This window comes from Talpa occidentalis, unplaced genomic scaffold (genome assembly GCF_014898055.3).
Source record: "Talpa occidentalis isolate TD23 unplaced genomic scaffold, MPIMG_talOcc4v2.1 talOcc4.8, whole genome shotgun sequence".
Taxonomy (NCBI): domain Eukaryota; kingdom Metazoa; phylum Chordata; class Mammalia; order Eulipotyphla; family Talpidae; genus Talpa; species Talpa occidentalis.
In genome coordinates this window covers 67,057,036-67,072,776 of record NW_023605194.1, presented here as the reverse complement: position 1 = coordinate 67,072,776, position 15,741 = coordinate 67,057,036, and the positions used below count along the sequence as shown (strand labels likewise).

The 15,741-nt window shown below is 59.4% G+C and overlaps 2 protein-coding genes across 4 annotated transcripts; both read right to left on the bottom strand.

Annotated features, from left to right (window-relative positions):
• Positions 1 to 5,507: 5,507 nt before the first annotated feature.
• On the bottom strand, positions 5,508 to 6,360 carry GP1BB (glycoprotein Ib platelet subunit beta). Its single transcript, XM_037497705.1, has 2 exons — positions 6,351 to 6,360; positions 5,508 to 6,109 (listed from the first exon to the last, which is right to left on the bottom strand). The coding sequence occupies exons 1-2, from the start codon at positions 6,358 to 6,360 to the stop codon at positions 5,508 to 5,510; spliced, it is 612 nt and encodes a 203-aa protein (XP_037353602.1).
• Positions 6,361 to 6,368: 8 nt separating this feature from the next.
• SEPTIN5 (septin 5) lies at positions 6,369 to 15,336 on the bottom strand. Of its 3 annotated transcripts, XM_037496535.2 has the most exons (12): positions 15,207 to 15,336; positions 15,076 to 15,086; positions 10,459 to 10,555; positions 10,267 to 10,353; positions 9,877 to 10,000; positions 9,665 to 9,799; positions 9,348 to 9,465; positions 9,116 to 9,217; positions 8,280 to 8,376; positions 8,061 to 8,196; positions 7,728 to 7,830; positions 6,370 to 7,634 (listed from the first exon to the last, which is right to left on the bottom strand). In XM_037496535.2, the coding sequence occupies exons 1-12, from the start codon at positions 15,247 to 15,249 to the stop codon at positions 7,578 to 7,580; spliced, it is 1,110 nt and encodes a 369-aa protein (XP_037352432.1). In that variant the 5' UTR covers positions 15,250 to 15,336; the 3' UTR covers positions 6,370 to 7,577. The 3 variants fall into 3 exon arrangements, with proteins under 3 accessions (XP_037352431.1, XP_037352432.1, XP_037352433.1); XM_037496534.2 differs by lacking the exons at positions 15,076 to 15,086; positions 15,207 to 15,336 and adding an exon at positions 11,218 to 11,475 and having other exon boundaries at positions 6,369 to 7,634; XM_037496536.2 differs by lacking the exons at positions 15,076 to 15,086; positions 15,207 to 15,336 and adding an exon at positions 11,482 to 11,609.
• Between the last annotated feature and the right edge of the window lie 405 nt (positions 15,337 to 15,741).

Below are 15,741 nucleotides of genomic sequence, written 5' to 3'. Positions count from 1 at the left end.
GTTTAAATAGGGTTAGGCGAATCCTGAGAGAAACCCATAGTCTGTACCTTAGCAAGGACAACCCAGAGTGTTGGCCAATTCCTATAAGATGGCCCTATGGAGATGGGTGGAGGGGGTTGTTATGGCTTTGGTTAGGTGGAGGTCTGGGGATTAAGGGACCTGTACCCCCAGGTGAATCCCAGCATACCTGAGCCCCTACACTCTGTACCTTCCTCTGAGAAGTATCTCCTCAGTCTGGACAACACCTCCTACCAGGTGAGTGCATTGGAGGTCCCAGGAAGGGTGAGGGTGGCTCAGGAGGGCTAAGGGCACATGGAACTTGAGGCACATGGAACACTCAGTGCATGCTTCAGGCACAGAACTCCAAGAACTGGAAGGTCGGTTTAGACAAGGAGACCCCCACCCCTGCCTTACTGCTCTTTGGCACAGCCATGAAAGATTGTGTTTCTTTGGGTACAAGTGGCTTTAATCTCTGCCAAGTGAGCCTGAGAGTCTGCAGGACAGACTCCTGGGACAGAGGTTGCTCATCAGGCTGGGGCTGGGGGGGTCTGGTCAGTAGTGATGCTGAACATACCCCACAGGTGCTGGGAGCACAACCATGACTCTCTCAAGCCTCACTCACAGAGCCTCGTTCACACTGGTGGAGGGGGAGGTTTCAATCTGTACTCTTTGTCCAATTACCCTCAGCACCCTGGGGTGGGGGGAGTAGTGACAGGAAGACAGGACAGAGGAGGGACAGACAGCATTTCCCCTGGGGCACAGTGGATCCCCCAAGAGGGCTTCATTGGGGAGGATCACTGACCTCTAGTTCCCTGGGGTCAGTGCAGGGGGTCTTCTGTCTGAGAACAGAGATGAGGGCAGTAAAAGTGTACATCCTGTGTAGACAGCAGTGGTGTACACAGTTCTGGGGTACTGAGCAGTGGTTGGGAGTAGGAGATGGGAGCTGGGGATCTCCCAAGGGCTGGAAGGAAGGAGGGATGCAGTTAAGGTCAGGCACAGTCACCAGGACCAGTGACCCAAAAGACACCCCTCTGCCTGGGGGAGAATGAAGGGAGTGCTTCCAAGAGCTCCCTGTTGATTAATGGTCCTCCAGGGGTAGGGAGTTATGGCTGCTAAGGCCTTGCTCCCTCCCTCCTTCTCCTACCTGTTGGGGGTCAGCCAGGCTAGGGTGGCTCTCAGCTGGTTTCCAGATGGGTTACTGGGGGTGGGAGGCCAGACACCCTGAGCAAAGTAATCCGACGGGTGTCAGCCAACTCTTCATAGTCACCTTTGTCTCTCCCTGTGGTCTCTCCATCTCCAGGCCTGTCTCTCAGACTGTCTCTGTCCCATGCAGCTCTCCTTCCCCGCTGCCGCCGGGGTGGATGGGGGTGGGAGCTGGTGATTTATCACTAGCTGCCGGTTTTCCATCGGAAACGCCGGGGGTGGGCACAGACGGTGCAGTGAGCTATGGGCCCCCAGGGCGCACCACCCACCCCAATGTTGTTCCTCTGTCTGAGCGGCGGTGCGCCCACCCCCTCCAATGTGAGGAGGGCTTCGGGCCCCCTAAGCCTTCCCAGAGCCTGGTCTACTGGGGCGCATTCAAGTCTCCTCCCACGAAGGATCAACCTAACTCAGAGCCCCGCCCCCTCCCCAGGCTGGAGTTGGGAGGGCACGGAACCCACACAGAGTCCGAGTTCCCAAGTTAGTCGGGAGGTGGCGGAACCTCCTTTCCACTCCCCCACGGTTGTCCCCTCCGTGCCTTCCCCCGCCCCCGCGTCAAGGGCACAGGCGGGCCTCCAGCCTGCACCGCCCTCCTCACAGTGCACACAGCAGGGGCTTAATAAGTGTTCGCGAAGCTAAGGGGCGGCGGGAAGGCGAAGGGCGCACCTGGGTTGACCGCCCCCTTCCCCTGGCGGAAGCGGCCCCTTATCTTCCCGGTTGATGGGCTGTCAGCGAGCCCGGGAAGGGGGTGCGGTGGGAGGGGCACACTCACCCTCTCCGTCTGCTTGCGGCCTCCCGCCTCACCACGCTTCGTCCCCAAGGCGGGGGCGGGGATGCGGCCTGCGTGTCCTTTTTGGCTCTCCGTCCCCCACCAGCCCGGGCAAGTCCCTCCAACTCCTGGCTTCTGCTTCTCGGAGCACCCTGGTGGTCGGCACCCCCAGCGTCGCCTTAGCCGGCCCGCGCCCACCCAAACGTTTTCCGCAGACAGCGAGCGCCCCCTGGTGTCTTCATGGGAGCTCAGCGTTCGAGGAGAGCACTGGAACGGGCGGAGCGGGGAGGCTGGCCGCACCCGCAGTACCTACCCCATTCCACCCACGAGGGTACGGAGGCTCCCCGCGGGAGGTCAAGGCTGTGCCTTTCCCCGGGGTTGCCGTCTGGCCTTGTTTAAATCTCACTTTATCCAACCTTTTGGCAGGTCACCCTCTGCGATAGGTGACTGCATGAGCCCCCGTATATGGTTTGTACCCCTGTGGCTATCAGGGGCACGGATCTGGACACTATCTTGCACTATGTGTTTGGGCAGGACAGGACAGCGCCTGAAAGATCCCTGCTGACGACACACTTGAGTGGTGAGGGCGTAGTTGCCACAGGAGCGCATGCCCCAGGGGGATCCTGACCTGGTAGGGAAGGGTGCGCCAAGAACTGGGCTTTGACCTAACTTAGACTGAGGGTCCTGGGAGCAGAGGTGGACAGATACCTTTGGGCTGCAGGGCAAAGAACCTTAACCAGTCAGCCTGAGTGTGAGGGACCTTTAGTGGGCCCTGAGAAGTTTCCATGTGGAAGGAATCTGAGGTCATGTTGGGACCATCATGTCAGTGGGAAAGGGGCCCTGAGACAGGTGTGGCTATCCATGAAATTGAGGGCAATGCTGGGGGAGGGGGACAGTAGGCCCCTGAGCTGGGTGGAGGGGTGTTACATCCTACCTCCCCCACAGGGCCATTCAGGAGCACTGAGCTGGGACTGTCCACTTCCCCACACTCTTTGGAGGCTGATGCCCCAGGGTCAGTGGATTGAGGGTCAGCTCAGGGTCAGGAGTTGGGACTGAAGGTTCTCAGGCAACCCAGAGATGGTAGAGGGGCAAGGCCAGACCAGTACTCCCCTGTGGTTAGTAACTTGTCAGGAGCTGGTCTAAATCAGTATGAACTGGCAAGAGGAAGGGGGTCCTGAGGAACCATGGGTTCAGTTACTCCATCTATCAGGGGCAGGAAGTCCTTCTTTAGGTCTGACCACACTGTTATGCCAGCCTCTTTCCTTCACAGCTCTGTCTGTGGCTTCTGCCCCTTGGGCTTCTGTGTCCACTCTCTGTCAGAACACTGGCCTGAGCCCTGTGGTCAATGAGGAGTGGACCATACTGTCTCTCACAGCTCTGCTATTGCTTCATCCCACAGCTCAGGGGGCCTCCTTCTTTTAGTTTGGGGTCAGGATCAAGAGCATAGGAACTCCATGTCACGTTTTCTTGGACCCTGCATTTGTCCCCCGAAGGCCTCAGTGAGGAGACAGGGGGTCCCGGAGGCCTGGTCTCTACTCTGCTCCAGTCCAGCCAAAGAGAAATCTTTGGGGTCCAGCAGGGAGACTTCTCTATGGGCTTAGGTTTCATCCTCTGGAAAGTAGGGGGACCTCCCCCTTCCCCGGGGACTGAGTTTATAGCGTTAGCCTGTGTACCTTGCTGCAATGATGACTATTACCACTGACCCCACCAAGGGCTTTGGGGCTGCTAGGCTGTCCCCTGGGGGGCCAGAGAACAGTTGATTTGTACAAAGGAGGCTAACATTCCAGATGTGGTGACAAGGCCAGATGGACAGTCGGACAGCCAGCCAAAGCCCACAATGAGCCGGATGCCCTGCACCTGCCCACAAAGGAGGGGGTGGCTCTGGCCTGATGCCTGACCGGTAACCCTGAGATAGCATCAGTTCCATTGGAGGGCCATCCATCTTGTCCCACAAAGGCCAGGACAAAGGCTGTGTCAGAGGCAGACTCCCCCACCCCATCAATAGGGGGCTGGGACCTTCCTGTGCCAGGCAGCCAGGACCCAGGCCTGAGGCTCCTCACAGAGATCCTGTTTGGAATGCGCAGACAGCAACTTTCATTGTTTGCAGGACCAGCCAGGAGGGGGGTCACACCTAGTGCCAGAGCTGGACCCCAGAAGTGAAGAGTTAGTCTCGTGTTTGGGCATTTAGGCCCTGTTAGCAGCCTGTCTCTCCAATGAAGATTCCCGGGCCCTGGCTGCTGGGCTGGGTGGGAGGGACCAGGCTAGTCTGATGTGTCAGAGGTGCCTTCTTGCAGACCCTGCAAGGCCCTGCAGGGACCTTCTGCTGTCTCTGGCCTGGGTTGTAGGCACCTACTCTCTGGCGACTGAGCTTCTTGCTCAGATGACCCAGGGAGTTCCAGGGGAACCACTGGGCTATCCTCATCTTCCCAAATCCACCCCTTATTACCCTGAAGCTGCCCATGTGGTATTGCAATGCCACTGGGGAAACCTCACACCCTAAATATCCTCAGAACCTTCTCACTGATCTCCAGAAACTACCACACTGAGCACACTGACTCCCACAACTATGCTATCCCAACAGCATTCCCAATGTGTCCTTACTGTCCCCCAGTGTCCTGTTTCTTCATTGTCCATGTCTTAATTCTTAGTGTTCTCCTCCGCTTCCCCCACTGTATCCTTACTCTGCCCTCAATGTCCCAAATGCTAATTCCTCAGTGTCCTCACTGTTACCAGTGACCTTATAAATGTCCCCACTGTGTTCACTGTCCCCACTATGTCATCACTGCTTCCACTGTCCTCACTGCCCCATGTTTAATTCCTCAGTGTCATCACTGTGCTCAATGTGTCCTCATGGTCCCTAATGTCCTATTTCCTTGGTGTCCTCATTGTCCCACAGTGTCTTCTGTCCTCCCTACGTCCTCACTCCCCAAGGGTGTTTCACTGTCTTCAGTTCCCAGTGTTCTCCAAGTCCAGTGTCATTACTGTTCAGATTGTCCTCACAACCCTACAGTGTGTGGTCACTGCCTCCCAAGTTCTCCTAGTTTCCCCAGGTCTTCTGAGAGTCAGTGGCAGGGTGGTTACTCTCTGACCTCAGGTTTGAACGAAGCTATTTTTGTTGAATGAATATGTGACCTTTCCAGTTGACCAGTCTTCCAAGGCTTTTCTTGCAGTTTGGGGAAGATTTTCAAGTCCTTGGTGCTGAGGGGGGTCAGAGGAGAAGGGTTTATTCAGTACTGAATTTTGGCAAAGGAAGTGTGTGTATGGGGGAGGGGAGGGTAGTGAGAGAGTGGGGTTGGGGATTTCACAGGGTCTGAGCTGGAGTTTGCCCCTTAGCCCTTGGATCTGCATAAATGTAAGGGTGTGGGCTCCCCTCACTAATGGCGAGTGTGCAGCTGGCGAGCCCAAGTACACCAGGGACTGCTGGGGGTGGCTTGGTTTGGAAGATTGTGCCTGGGTGGATCCAAATTAGGTCAAGGGCACCCCGGGCTGGCTCCAGTCGAGTTTGCAGGCCCCTGGAGCTCAGCGCCAATCCGCTCCTTCAGGTCTCGGGCGCGGCCGGCTCCGCCACCAATGGGGCAGTCAACGACAGGCGGCGCGAGGCGCGGGCGCCGGCGCGTAGTCTCCGCAGGCGGCACAGCAGCAGCGCCAGCAGCAGCGCATGCAGTAGCCCGAGGCCCAAGAGCACCAGCTGGGCCGCCAGAGACCCCCAACAGAGCGCGCCGGGCGCGCAGGCGGCGCGCAGCTCGTCCTCGGCCAGGTAGGGCAGCAGGCGGCCGCGCAGCGCTGGGGGCGCGGCGCAGCGCAAGTCGCGGTAGGGCGCGAGCTCCGGTCGGCCGGCCAGCCAGGCGCGCAGCGGCAAGAGGCGGCAGTCGCAGCGCCAGGGGTTGGCACTAAGGTGCGCGACACGCAGCGCCGGCAGCACGTCCAGCAGCCCGGGGGGCAGCGCTGTCAGGTTGTTGCCCGTCAGCACCAGCTCGGTGGTGTCGGGTGGGAAGACCGCCGGCAGCGAGGCCCACGTCAGCCCGCGGCGCCCGCAGTCCACGCGCGTCCCCGCGCACAGACACGGCGAGGGGCAGCCCGCGGCCGGGCGGCTCGGCGGCGCTAGCAGCAGGAGCAGCAGGCTCAGCGCCCCGGGCGGCCCTGGAAGGGAAGCGCCGCAGTAAGTGGGGCAGTTTGCAGTCCCCTGGAGGGACTGGCTTCTGGAACCCGCGCCCCCCAGGGCCCGAAAGCCACTCCAGCAGACCTCTCCGCCCAAGAGCTTTAAGTCCCTTCTTTCTAAGTTTGACGGGGCCTCTTCCTAGCGCAAACAACAGGAGAAGCTCCCAACCCGGCTCTTCTACGGGAGCAGACCCCCCCCCCCCCAGCTAGACCCTGGACTCACCAGAGCCCATGGCGAGAGGTTGGTAGCCTGGCTTGCTCTGGAGTGGGAGATGCAGGCCGGAATAACAGGGTATAAGGCCGTGCTAGATCTCCACGCTTGCCACACAGACCACAGTGCAGCCTCACGTCTAGAAATAATCCCGAGGGCCCCTCCGACAGGCTCTGCAGTCCCAGATAGGGCAGTATCCTCCTGCCCGCAGGCCTCCTGGACTTCCGCCTCCACATTCTCCTAGGGGCGCATGGAGCACTTGGACACCCTGGCCATGTTCACCAACATTGTTCTCCTGTCACCAGGACAGGAAGTGGCATTCACAACTGAACAAAACTGGAGAAAGCAGTTTAGGGGAGGGGATCATGCGGGTGGAGGGATGGGGAGACAGGAGCCTGGAACCTGGGAACCCCTGCAACAGTGCTGCTGAAGAGGAGGGACCTCCAGTGATAGGCAGAGAACTGCTGTGTAGGCTTAGGGTTGGCAAGGGATCGCCCACCACTCACTGCTCCAGCAACCCTTTTGGTCTAGCCATGAGGGACCATGTAGATGATCACAGGTGACTCAACCCCTGGAAATCTGCCTGTAGCTCTCCGGGCTTCCTTTGGTCTGGAGGGATTCTAATTGCGTGGCTGCCCAGTCTGCCTAGCGGGCTTCCCAGTGAGCAGGGTGAGGAGGTAGGGGTAAGAGGAAGACCCAGCCCACCTCAACACAAAGTTGGGCATATGTTGGGGTGGCCCACCGAGGCAGGCACAAAATTGTTCCCAAGTCCACTCTGTGGTGCTGGGTAGGGGAATAGGCCTAGGACCTTGGGATCTGCTTCCATATTCTGCCTTGGCTTACCACCTGCCTGAGTAGGGTCTGGAATCTCAGTCCTATGGCCTTCTGGGTTAGAGGGAGATCTCAGAATATGAGCCCAATCTAGCTCCTGCATCCCCAAGGTCAGAGGGGGCTGGTTGTGGGGGCCTGTTGTCCAGGCCCCTTGAAGCATTTACAAATGAGAGGAGGGGTCTGATGTTGAGAATAAATTAGGGTTGGCTGGGGGCTTACGACACTGCCACTCTGGGTCAGGTCAGGAACAGTCCAGGTCTGGGCTACTCTTGGATTGGGGTCACGTCCAGGCCAGTTGGAGATCCAGATAAATCCAGGGTGAAGACCAGACCAGTAGGGGTTCAGGGATGGGAAGGACCAGTAGAGACTGGCAGCAGATCTGTGGCCACATGGGGTTGGGCGGGAATGTCACTGGTCCTGCATTTGCTGCTTCATCTTCTGCAGCATCTCCTGCATGCGCCTTAGCTGGGGGATGGGGCGGGAACAACAGAGAGTGGGCAGAGTGAGAACCCTGATGGGAAGAACCCTACCCCCTGCTCCTCTTGTCGTCTCACCAACCTCCTCATCCTTCATCCTGATAAGCTTCTCCGTCTCAGTGTCAGGAGTGGGTAGTGGCAGGATGGGAATGGGGCTCTCCATGCGGCTATCCTGGGTCAGTTTGCTGCGGGGTGGACGAGAGGAACAGAGCTGCTGCTGGGAGTCCCCACAGCTACCAAGGCCCTGCCCTCCTGAACTCCCACACCTCTGGGCTGGTTGTGGGGACATAAGTCACTGGGGGGCCAATGTGGGGGTTGGGGCAAGATTCAGGTCTAAGTAGGCAACCAGGACCAGCCCTTTTTATAGCTAAGCTTGCAAGGTATGTGAGTCCATGCTGGGGCTGGGGCAACACACCTGGTCATCTGCTGGATGCAGTGTGCGCGGTAGTTCTCATAGTGCACGTCACACGTCACATCCTTCAGGTCATGCATGTGTGTGCGGATCAGCATGTTGCGAAGCTTCACAAAGTCACAGTGTGCCTGGTTCTCCACTGTGGACCAGGAGCAGGCTTGGGTGGGTCACCGGCCCAAGGGAACCTTCCCAACCCATACTGATGCCCCTGTCTGAACTCACCCTCCACGATCCCCCAAGGGTACAGTCGCCCTCGGACCCGCTGTCCCTTGGCTTCCACCACTGTGTTGCTGCCGATGACAGCGAAGGGTGCGCTCTCCTAGGGAGGGGTTGGTGCAAGGGCTCATGCCCAGTTAGTGTGAGTTCAGGTTTAGTGTGTGGAGAGGGGATTGGGAACTCAGCTCCTGGTTGCTCCTCCAATATCACCATTAGACCTTCCCCTTCCCCGCTTTGGCCTGTCTGCTGCTGGAGGAAGCCAGAGCTGGTATAGCTTACACACTGGGCCTTCGATGGGTTATGTCCAACAGGAGTGCCTTCCCTTCAGGTATACTCCACTTCCCCACCCCCGTTCCATCAAGAGCCACTCGATCTAGCTACCTTCCCCTTCCTTCTCTAGATCTGAGACCATACCTCCTCTATTGATGTTCCTGCTAACTTTGGCTAGGGCCAAAGACCTAACCCTGTTTCTGACTTGGTGGCCACCTGTCCCCACTCTAGGTGCTGGACACCCAAAGCTGCCACCACCACCCTCTGAAGTTCAGAATTCTGGGAGTAGCCATTGGGTGGGCCCTTCTCTTGTAGCCCATGAGAAGGAGGATGATGAGCAGGGTCAGGGTGGGGGCCTGGCCAGCAGCTGTGCCTTTGGGTCCTAGCAGGTGTCCTAAGACCCACTGACAACAGAGGGTTGCAACTAGAGAAGCTAGCTGGAAATGGCTCCCCTAACCTCTAGCACTACGAGCTCTACCACCCAGACTAAAGAACCCTACCCCTACTAGGTTGGCCTTGTGTAAATGGGCCTCCAGTTTACACATCCTCTACTCCACTGGCTGCATTCTCACCTTCAGCTCCCGATCCTGCTGCTTGAAGTCCTCGTCCTCATCTGAGTCACACTCGGGAAACTGGTACACATGGATCCCAAATTTGTCGATCTCCTCCCGGATCTGCAGTGAGACAAGAACCATCATATTCGGAGCTGGTCATGTCCCCTGGGCCAGGTGCAGTGGTAACCGCACTCTGGGTGTCCTCAGCCCCAGTGTTTCAGACCAGGCCCCTCTGCCGCAGCAGGCTCACCCGCTCCTTCAACTTCCGGATCTCACCAGGAATGAGACAGTCAGCTTTGGCGATGAGGGGAACAATGTTCACCTTCTCATGTAGGGCCTTCATGAAACCCACATCCACCGGTCGCAGCCTGCAGAAGACAGCCAGGGTGGCGGGGGTGGTGCTGTGTGTGTGGGGTAAGCATGGAAGTGATGCAGGGAGAGGGTGGGGATAGGCTCCAGGAGGGGCTGGTTGCTGGGGTGTGATGGAAGATGGGCAATGAAGGCACAGTCATGGGGCTACATTCAGCTGGGTGGCCTCCTGAGCCTGGCCCCAGGATAGTCACGCACCCATGCCCAAAAGGGGAGATGAAGTACAGGCAGCAGTGTACACGGTTGTCTTGGATATTCTTTCGGTTGAGGCCACTCTCATCACGGAAATACTGCTCAAACTGCTGGTCCACATAGTCAGTGATGGGTTTCCAGCTATGGGCAGAGGACACATGAGGTCAGGTTGCTGGGTCAGTTGGGAAGAGACAAATCCCCAGCCAGGCCTTTCTCACCACTCAGAATTGTTGACGGCATCCCCAAAACCTGGCGTGTCCACAATGGTCAGCTTCAGCTTGACCCCCTTCTCTTCAATGTCCACCGTGTGTTTCAGGATCTCTACCGTCTGGTTGATGCGCTCTGGGACAGTGAAGGGGTGGGGAGAAGGGCATTGTTTAGAGGGGCCTCTTTGATCCTCACCCTCTACCCCAGGCTGCCAGGACCTTAGTTCTCATCCATTCCAGTGTTTTGACCCTGACTGTGATGTAGGCCACTCCTCCTGGACTCAACAGGAGATCCATGTCATAGAAAGAAGGAAGAGGGGCTGGGCCTAGAAGGGTGCCCTTTGAGGGATGATACAACAGGGGATGGTGACTGGGTGCCAGGGTATTGCAGGGCCCACTCACCCTCGGCACTGAGCAACTTCCGATCCTTGTACAAGTCAGTCAGGAAGAGGCTATGGACCAGCGTGGACTTTCCGAGGCCTGATTCACCTGCCCATTGATACAGTGAAGGAGTCTGATTAGGTCTCAGGCCTCCCCAACAGTGTGGTGGGCCAGTGGCCCCAGCCACCCTGTGTGGGAGCCCAGCCCACTCACCAGCCACCATGAGTGTGAAATCAAAGCCCTTCTTCACAGATTTTCGATGCACCTGGTTGGGCAGTGTGGCGAAGCCAACGTATTGCTTGTCGATGTCCTGGGGGCAGAGGTGGGGCAGGTCAGGGGCACACTGGGATTCCTAGGGTGGCCCAATGCCTGTCACCTACCTGGCTTAGGCAAGGAGGCAGCAGAGGGCAGATTCCAGGGGGTGGGGTGTTTCAATGCCTGAAATAGGATGAAGGCCTGTGGGCAAAGGCCCAGATATGGGAAGCCAGGTCAGAGGGTGGCAGGTCCTTGGCCCAACCTCAGTGAGGAATTCTGCAGGGATTGGAGACTGTGTGTGTGTGTGGGTGGGGTGGGGGGGAGAACAGGCTGCAGCAGGCAAAGGCACAGGCACACACGCTATCCTCCCATGAGTCGTGGGCTGTGGGTATCTGGACCAACACTCCTCTGAAACACCCAAGGCCTTTCACAGGCATAAGGTCCAGGCCTCAATACTCACCCCTCCTGAGAGTACCAGGGGGTGGGAGGGCCCATCTGGCCCAGATCCAGCCCAGCGGGGGTGGCTGGCTACAGCAGCAGAGCAGGGACTATTTATAGACAGCGGAGACCAATCTCCCCCACCCTGGGGTCCCTGCACCCATCCCCAATGACCCTGTCCCTGCCAGTCCCTGTCACCCCTTCCACCCCCGGAGCTCTCAAGCTGGTCCCAGCAAGAACACACACACTGACCCACATTCCACTCCCCTCTCCACACACCTTGAGCCGCCTCTGGGCCTGGGTCCTTGGAGACAGCAGCTGCTCTACCAGGCGGTTCTGGGGCGCTGCCAGGGAATCCATGGATGCCACCCCCAAGACCCTGCCAGGCCCCAGGCCAGGTCAGGCCTACTTGGACTAGGCGTTTGCAGGAGACTTAGGCACAGGTACTGCCTTGCAGTCCTCTTCTCCTTACCTCCCGTTTTAAAGACTGGGAGGCAGAACTAAGTCCCAGAGGGGAAGTCACCCACCCAGGGTGCCGCTGACCTGGGAGACGGTGTGAGCCATCCCCCTGCTTCTTTGGCCCCGAGAGGTGCGCTGTCGCTACCACAAGCAGACCTGTCTCCCTCTGGCACCCGAACCTGAGGCGGGGCTTGGCAAGCGCTCGCAGCAGGAGGGGCAGAGACACCCCGCCCGCGCGCGCTGTCGCCGGGGAAACAGTCGCCTGGAAATAGGGCTGCGGGAGGAGCCACCGGAAAGCTGCTGCGGAGGCTGGGGCTGAGCACGGGCGAGGGGACTAGACGCGGCGCTGGGTGGACGAGGAACCCGTTTGCTGGACCCGCGGCCTCAGATGACGAGTCTGGACAGCCCGGGTCCAGGACCCCGGGTCCCAGCGGCCGGCCCCGGGAAGGAAGGTTTGTGGCTGCCGCACGCCCCGCCCCCCACAGGTGGGGAGCGGCGTCCGCCCGTCAGAGGGCGCCAGAGAACGCTCTTGAGACCCACTCGCACCCACACGGGGATCTGCCCAGACCACCACTTCTCTCCTCGAAGACTCCGCCCCAAAACTTCCTGGGGGTGTTAAGGCGACTACAACTGACCGCCAACACACCTCTTTGCACTGCTCCATCCCCATGGGTCTGACCTACTGACCTACCTCCCCCTCTCCTCCTCACTGGACACACCCCCGCCCCCCCCCCCGTGTGTGTGTGTGTGTGTGTGTGTGTGTGTGTGTGTTGTGTGTGTGTGTGTGTGTGTGTGTGTGTATTCTTCACAGGTGTGGCCCACTGAGACATGTGGGGAAAGGGGAAAAGGGGAAGGGCAGAGTCCATCTCCCAGGCCTTGGCCAGTGACCCCACCCTACCCCACAAAAGTCATGTGGTGGTCGGGAGAGGGTGGTACAAACACTAAATGCATAACACCCTACCATGCTACCCCAGGATACTTGGAGGCTTCACAAACCTGCTGGTCAACCATGAGCTGTCACCAGTGGTCCCTGAGAGCCACAGGCAGCAGAGGTGGGGAGGCAGCAGATGTGGGGGTGCAGCAGAGCCTCCTTAGGTTGGGTCACTCTCTTTGAGCTTACAGCCTGCACTGACTCACAGGACTGGGCAAAAGCTTACTGGAGAGCTCCATCCATCTTAGCTCTCAGCCCATGTGGCCACCCCATGGGGTCTCATGAGCTGCCAAGTCCTTTCTCACCCACCCCTCTCCTGGCTCCCACCAGAGTCTGAACAAGCAGTACCAACAGCATGAAAGGAGGCTGGGAAAGGAGCTGGCGTATAAACAGAAGTAACACTGTAGGATTATGTCACGGGAAAAGGAGGCCCCTAATTCACCCTTTCCTAGGCCCTCCCTTCTTGTCCATCCTGGTTGAGGGGGCCACTGTCCCCCTGTCCAGGCTCAAGGTGCTTCTGTGGGATGTGGAGGTGGCTGGCACCTGGGATGAAGGTGGGCCCACAGCAGGGAACAGGAGAGCCTTTCATCTGAGTGGAGAGTGTGGAGAGTGGGGGAAACCACAAAGCCCCCAGTCCTCCCAGTTAGGCCCTCAGTGCTTGTTCAGAGACAGTTTTTTCACTGGCCCAGCCCTCTGCTACACAGACTTGCAGCAAGCCTCTGGGCTGAGTTCCATTCGACCTCCACCTATGGTCCACTTTAGACCCTGCTCCTCAGTCTGGCCCCAGCCCAGACAGGCTGACATCTCAGGCCCAGGGTCTCTCCAGAAAGATAGAGAGAGCTGGACAGTGGCTGAGTGGGGCCTTAGCACCCCACAGCCTGGTGCTTTAACTGTGCTTGTTGATCCCAAACTATTTCTGTGTCACTAGTGGTAAGGCATGGCCTCTGGGAGGCTCAGGTCAAGAAGGCAAGAGTCTTGCTCCCCGCTCTCAGTGGACTATTTCTTCACCTGACCATGCCCAGACAGGGCTTATGGATTCCCTGGGGGAGTCCCAAGGAAGGGGCTGGGCCACTCCCTTCTTCTGTCCCCCTGAGGCACAACAAATACACCCTCAGGGCTTCTTGTGCCATAGATACAGCGCCCACCTCCTCCTGGTGCCTGAGAGACTCTCGAGGCATTTCCATTCTTAGAATCACCAGAGTCAGCTTTGGAAGCAGCAGCCAGAGTTGACTGAGCTTCCATCATTGCCTGAGATGGTTTGGGCATGGGGAGGAGGGCACAGAGGGCCACCAGAGCTCCTCCCCACCCCATCACATAATGTGGTGGTTAAACTGAGGCTCAACTGTATCAACAATGGTGCTGCTGAAACTATCATGTGCTTCTGTTTACCCCAAACACAAAGGTGCCCCCCAACTTCTCAACACTTGGCTCCCTGTTCTGGGACCCTGTCCATCCACCTGCACTATGCCATTTCCCTCTGGTCTTAAAGGCAAGGGGATGAGTAAGGCTGGCTACTGGTAGATCTGGAAGGAAGGGCAGACTGGCCTAAAAGGGTTCACATCTTGACAGGAGGGAGTTCTTAGGTAGTGATGAGCAGCAGTTGCTCTGACCACAGCAGTGACTCTGAGTGCCTGCAGGCCCATGAGAAGTTGTGAGGGCTGCTCCCCCTCCATTTCCCTCAAACAATGGCCTGACAGTGTGTCCCTGCTTTGTCTGACCCACAGAGATGAAGAAGTTCCCCAATCAGGAACTTCTCACTGGTAGGGCAAGTTGACAAGCGCCTCCCCACAAAGCCTCACCTATCTCAGGGCAAAGCACATACCCTACACTAGAGCCAGTGACTCTAGACTCCCAGCCCATCTCCAGGTTGCACCTGGTCCACCTGCTGCAGTGGGGCTCAGGACTCCAGGATTCCATCCACCATCCACCAGGTGGTCTGAACTCCATTCTGGTGCCAGAACTGAGCCCTTCTTTTCACATCCATACATGGCTGAGCTCAAGCATGACAGGCCCCCAGCAATGCTGCCCAGAACCCCCAGCCTACTTGGTTACCCACTCCAATGCCACTCTGGGGTCCCCCAGTTTTATTTAATCCTAACCTCAGCTGGGTTTTCACAGTAGTGCCCAGGCCAGCCCCTGACATTCCCAGAGGGTGGAAACAGGCCAGCCCCTTTGGGCATGGGGAGGAGGCTACAAACCCATAAGTACCCACTTGGGTGGAAAAGCGGAATTGTGCACCGGGATGACTCAGAGCAGGCCCTGAAAGCTCCCAGTCCAGAAAAGAGGTCCCACTACTGACCAATCCGCTCAAACTGGCCGGGTGGGGAGGGAATGCACAAGATGCAGAGGAGCGGGGTGGGGCCCGCTCAGGGCCTCTGTGCCGACTGGTGGACACGGGGACCCGTCCCCCAGTCCGAGGGCCAAATGACTGTGACCTGGTTCAGGACCCTCAGCCCCCGGCCTACACACCAGATCAGAGAGGAGATGCTGGCGCTGGACCAGTAGGAGAAGGGCACCCGGCCCATTTCCCTATCCTGAAAAGGGCGCATGGACGTGCTGGCAGGGTCAGCGGGTCCCCCTACCCGCCCCAGCTCCTCCCCTCCGCGGCCCCAGGCGTGGCGGCAACGCCGGCCCAGCTGACAATCGGTTATCCCCACCGGCCCGCGTCTGCCGGGGGCGGGGTCGCGCCAGGGCGCCGGAGCCACGATGGGTGACAGCCAGCCGGGTGGGCGGTGCTGCGGACCTACCTGCTTGTCTTCTGCGGGGTCGGGTCAGGGTCGGGTTCCGGCGGGCGGGGAGAGACGGAGAGACACGGTGAGAGGCGGGCGGGCGGGCGGCGGGGACAAAGGCGCGCGCGGGCGCGCGGGCGCAGGCTCACCTGGGGTCGCCAGCTTGCTCTTGTACCGCAGGCCTGTGCTCATGGTGGCCGCCGGCGGGGAACGTGCGGCGGCGGGCGCGCGGGTGGGGCGCGGCGACGAGCGGCGGAGGCCGAGGTCGGGCTGCGGGGTGACCGGCCCCTCCGCGCCGCCGCCGCCTGCCCCGCCCGCGCGCCCGCCCGCCAGCCAATCGGCGCCCGCCGCGCCCACGCGCGACCCGGCGTGGCCGGCGGGGGCGGGGACCGAGGCGCCCCCCTCTCCGGCCTGGGCGCCCGCATCCTGCGGGGCGACGCCCTCGGCTCCTGCCGGCCCGGCCGGCCGCGCCCCCGGAGCCCGGGGAGACCTCGCTTGCCCTGTGCCCCTGCCCACGGAGTCGCGCGCCCACGGCCTAACCCTCCCGCCCCAGTTCGGCCTGGGATGTGCCTCACTCGGCTCTCGCGGGGCCCCACTCCATGCCAGGGCGCAAGACCCTCCCCTTGTTCCCACATGTGGCGTCCTGTAATCCTGCCTCCAGGGAGTCTCACTGCCTCAGGCGCT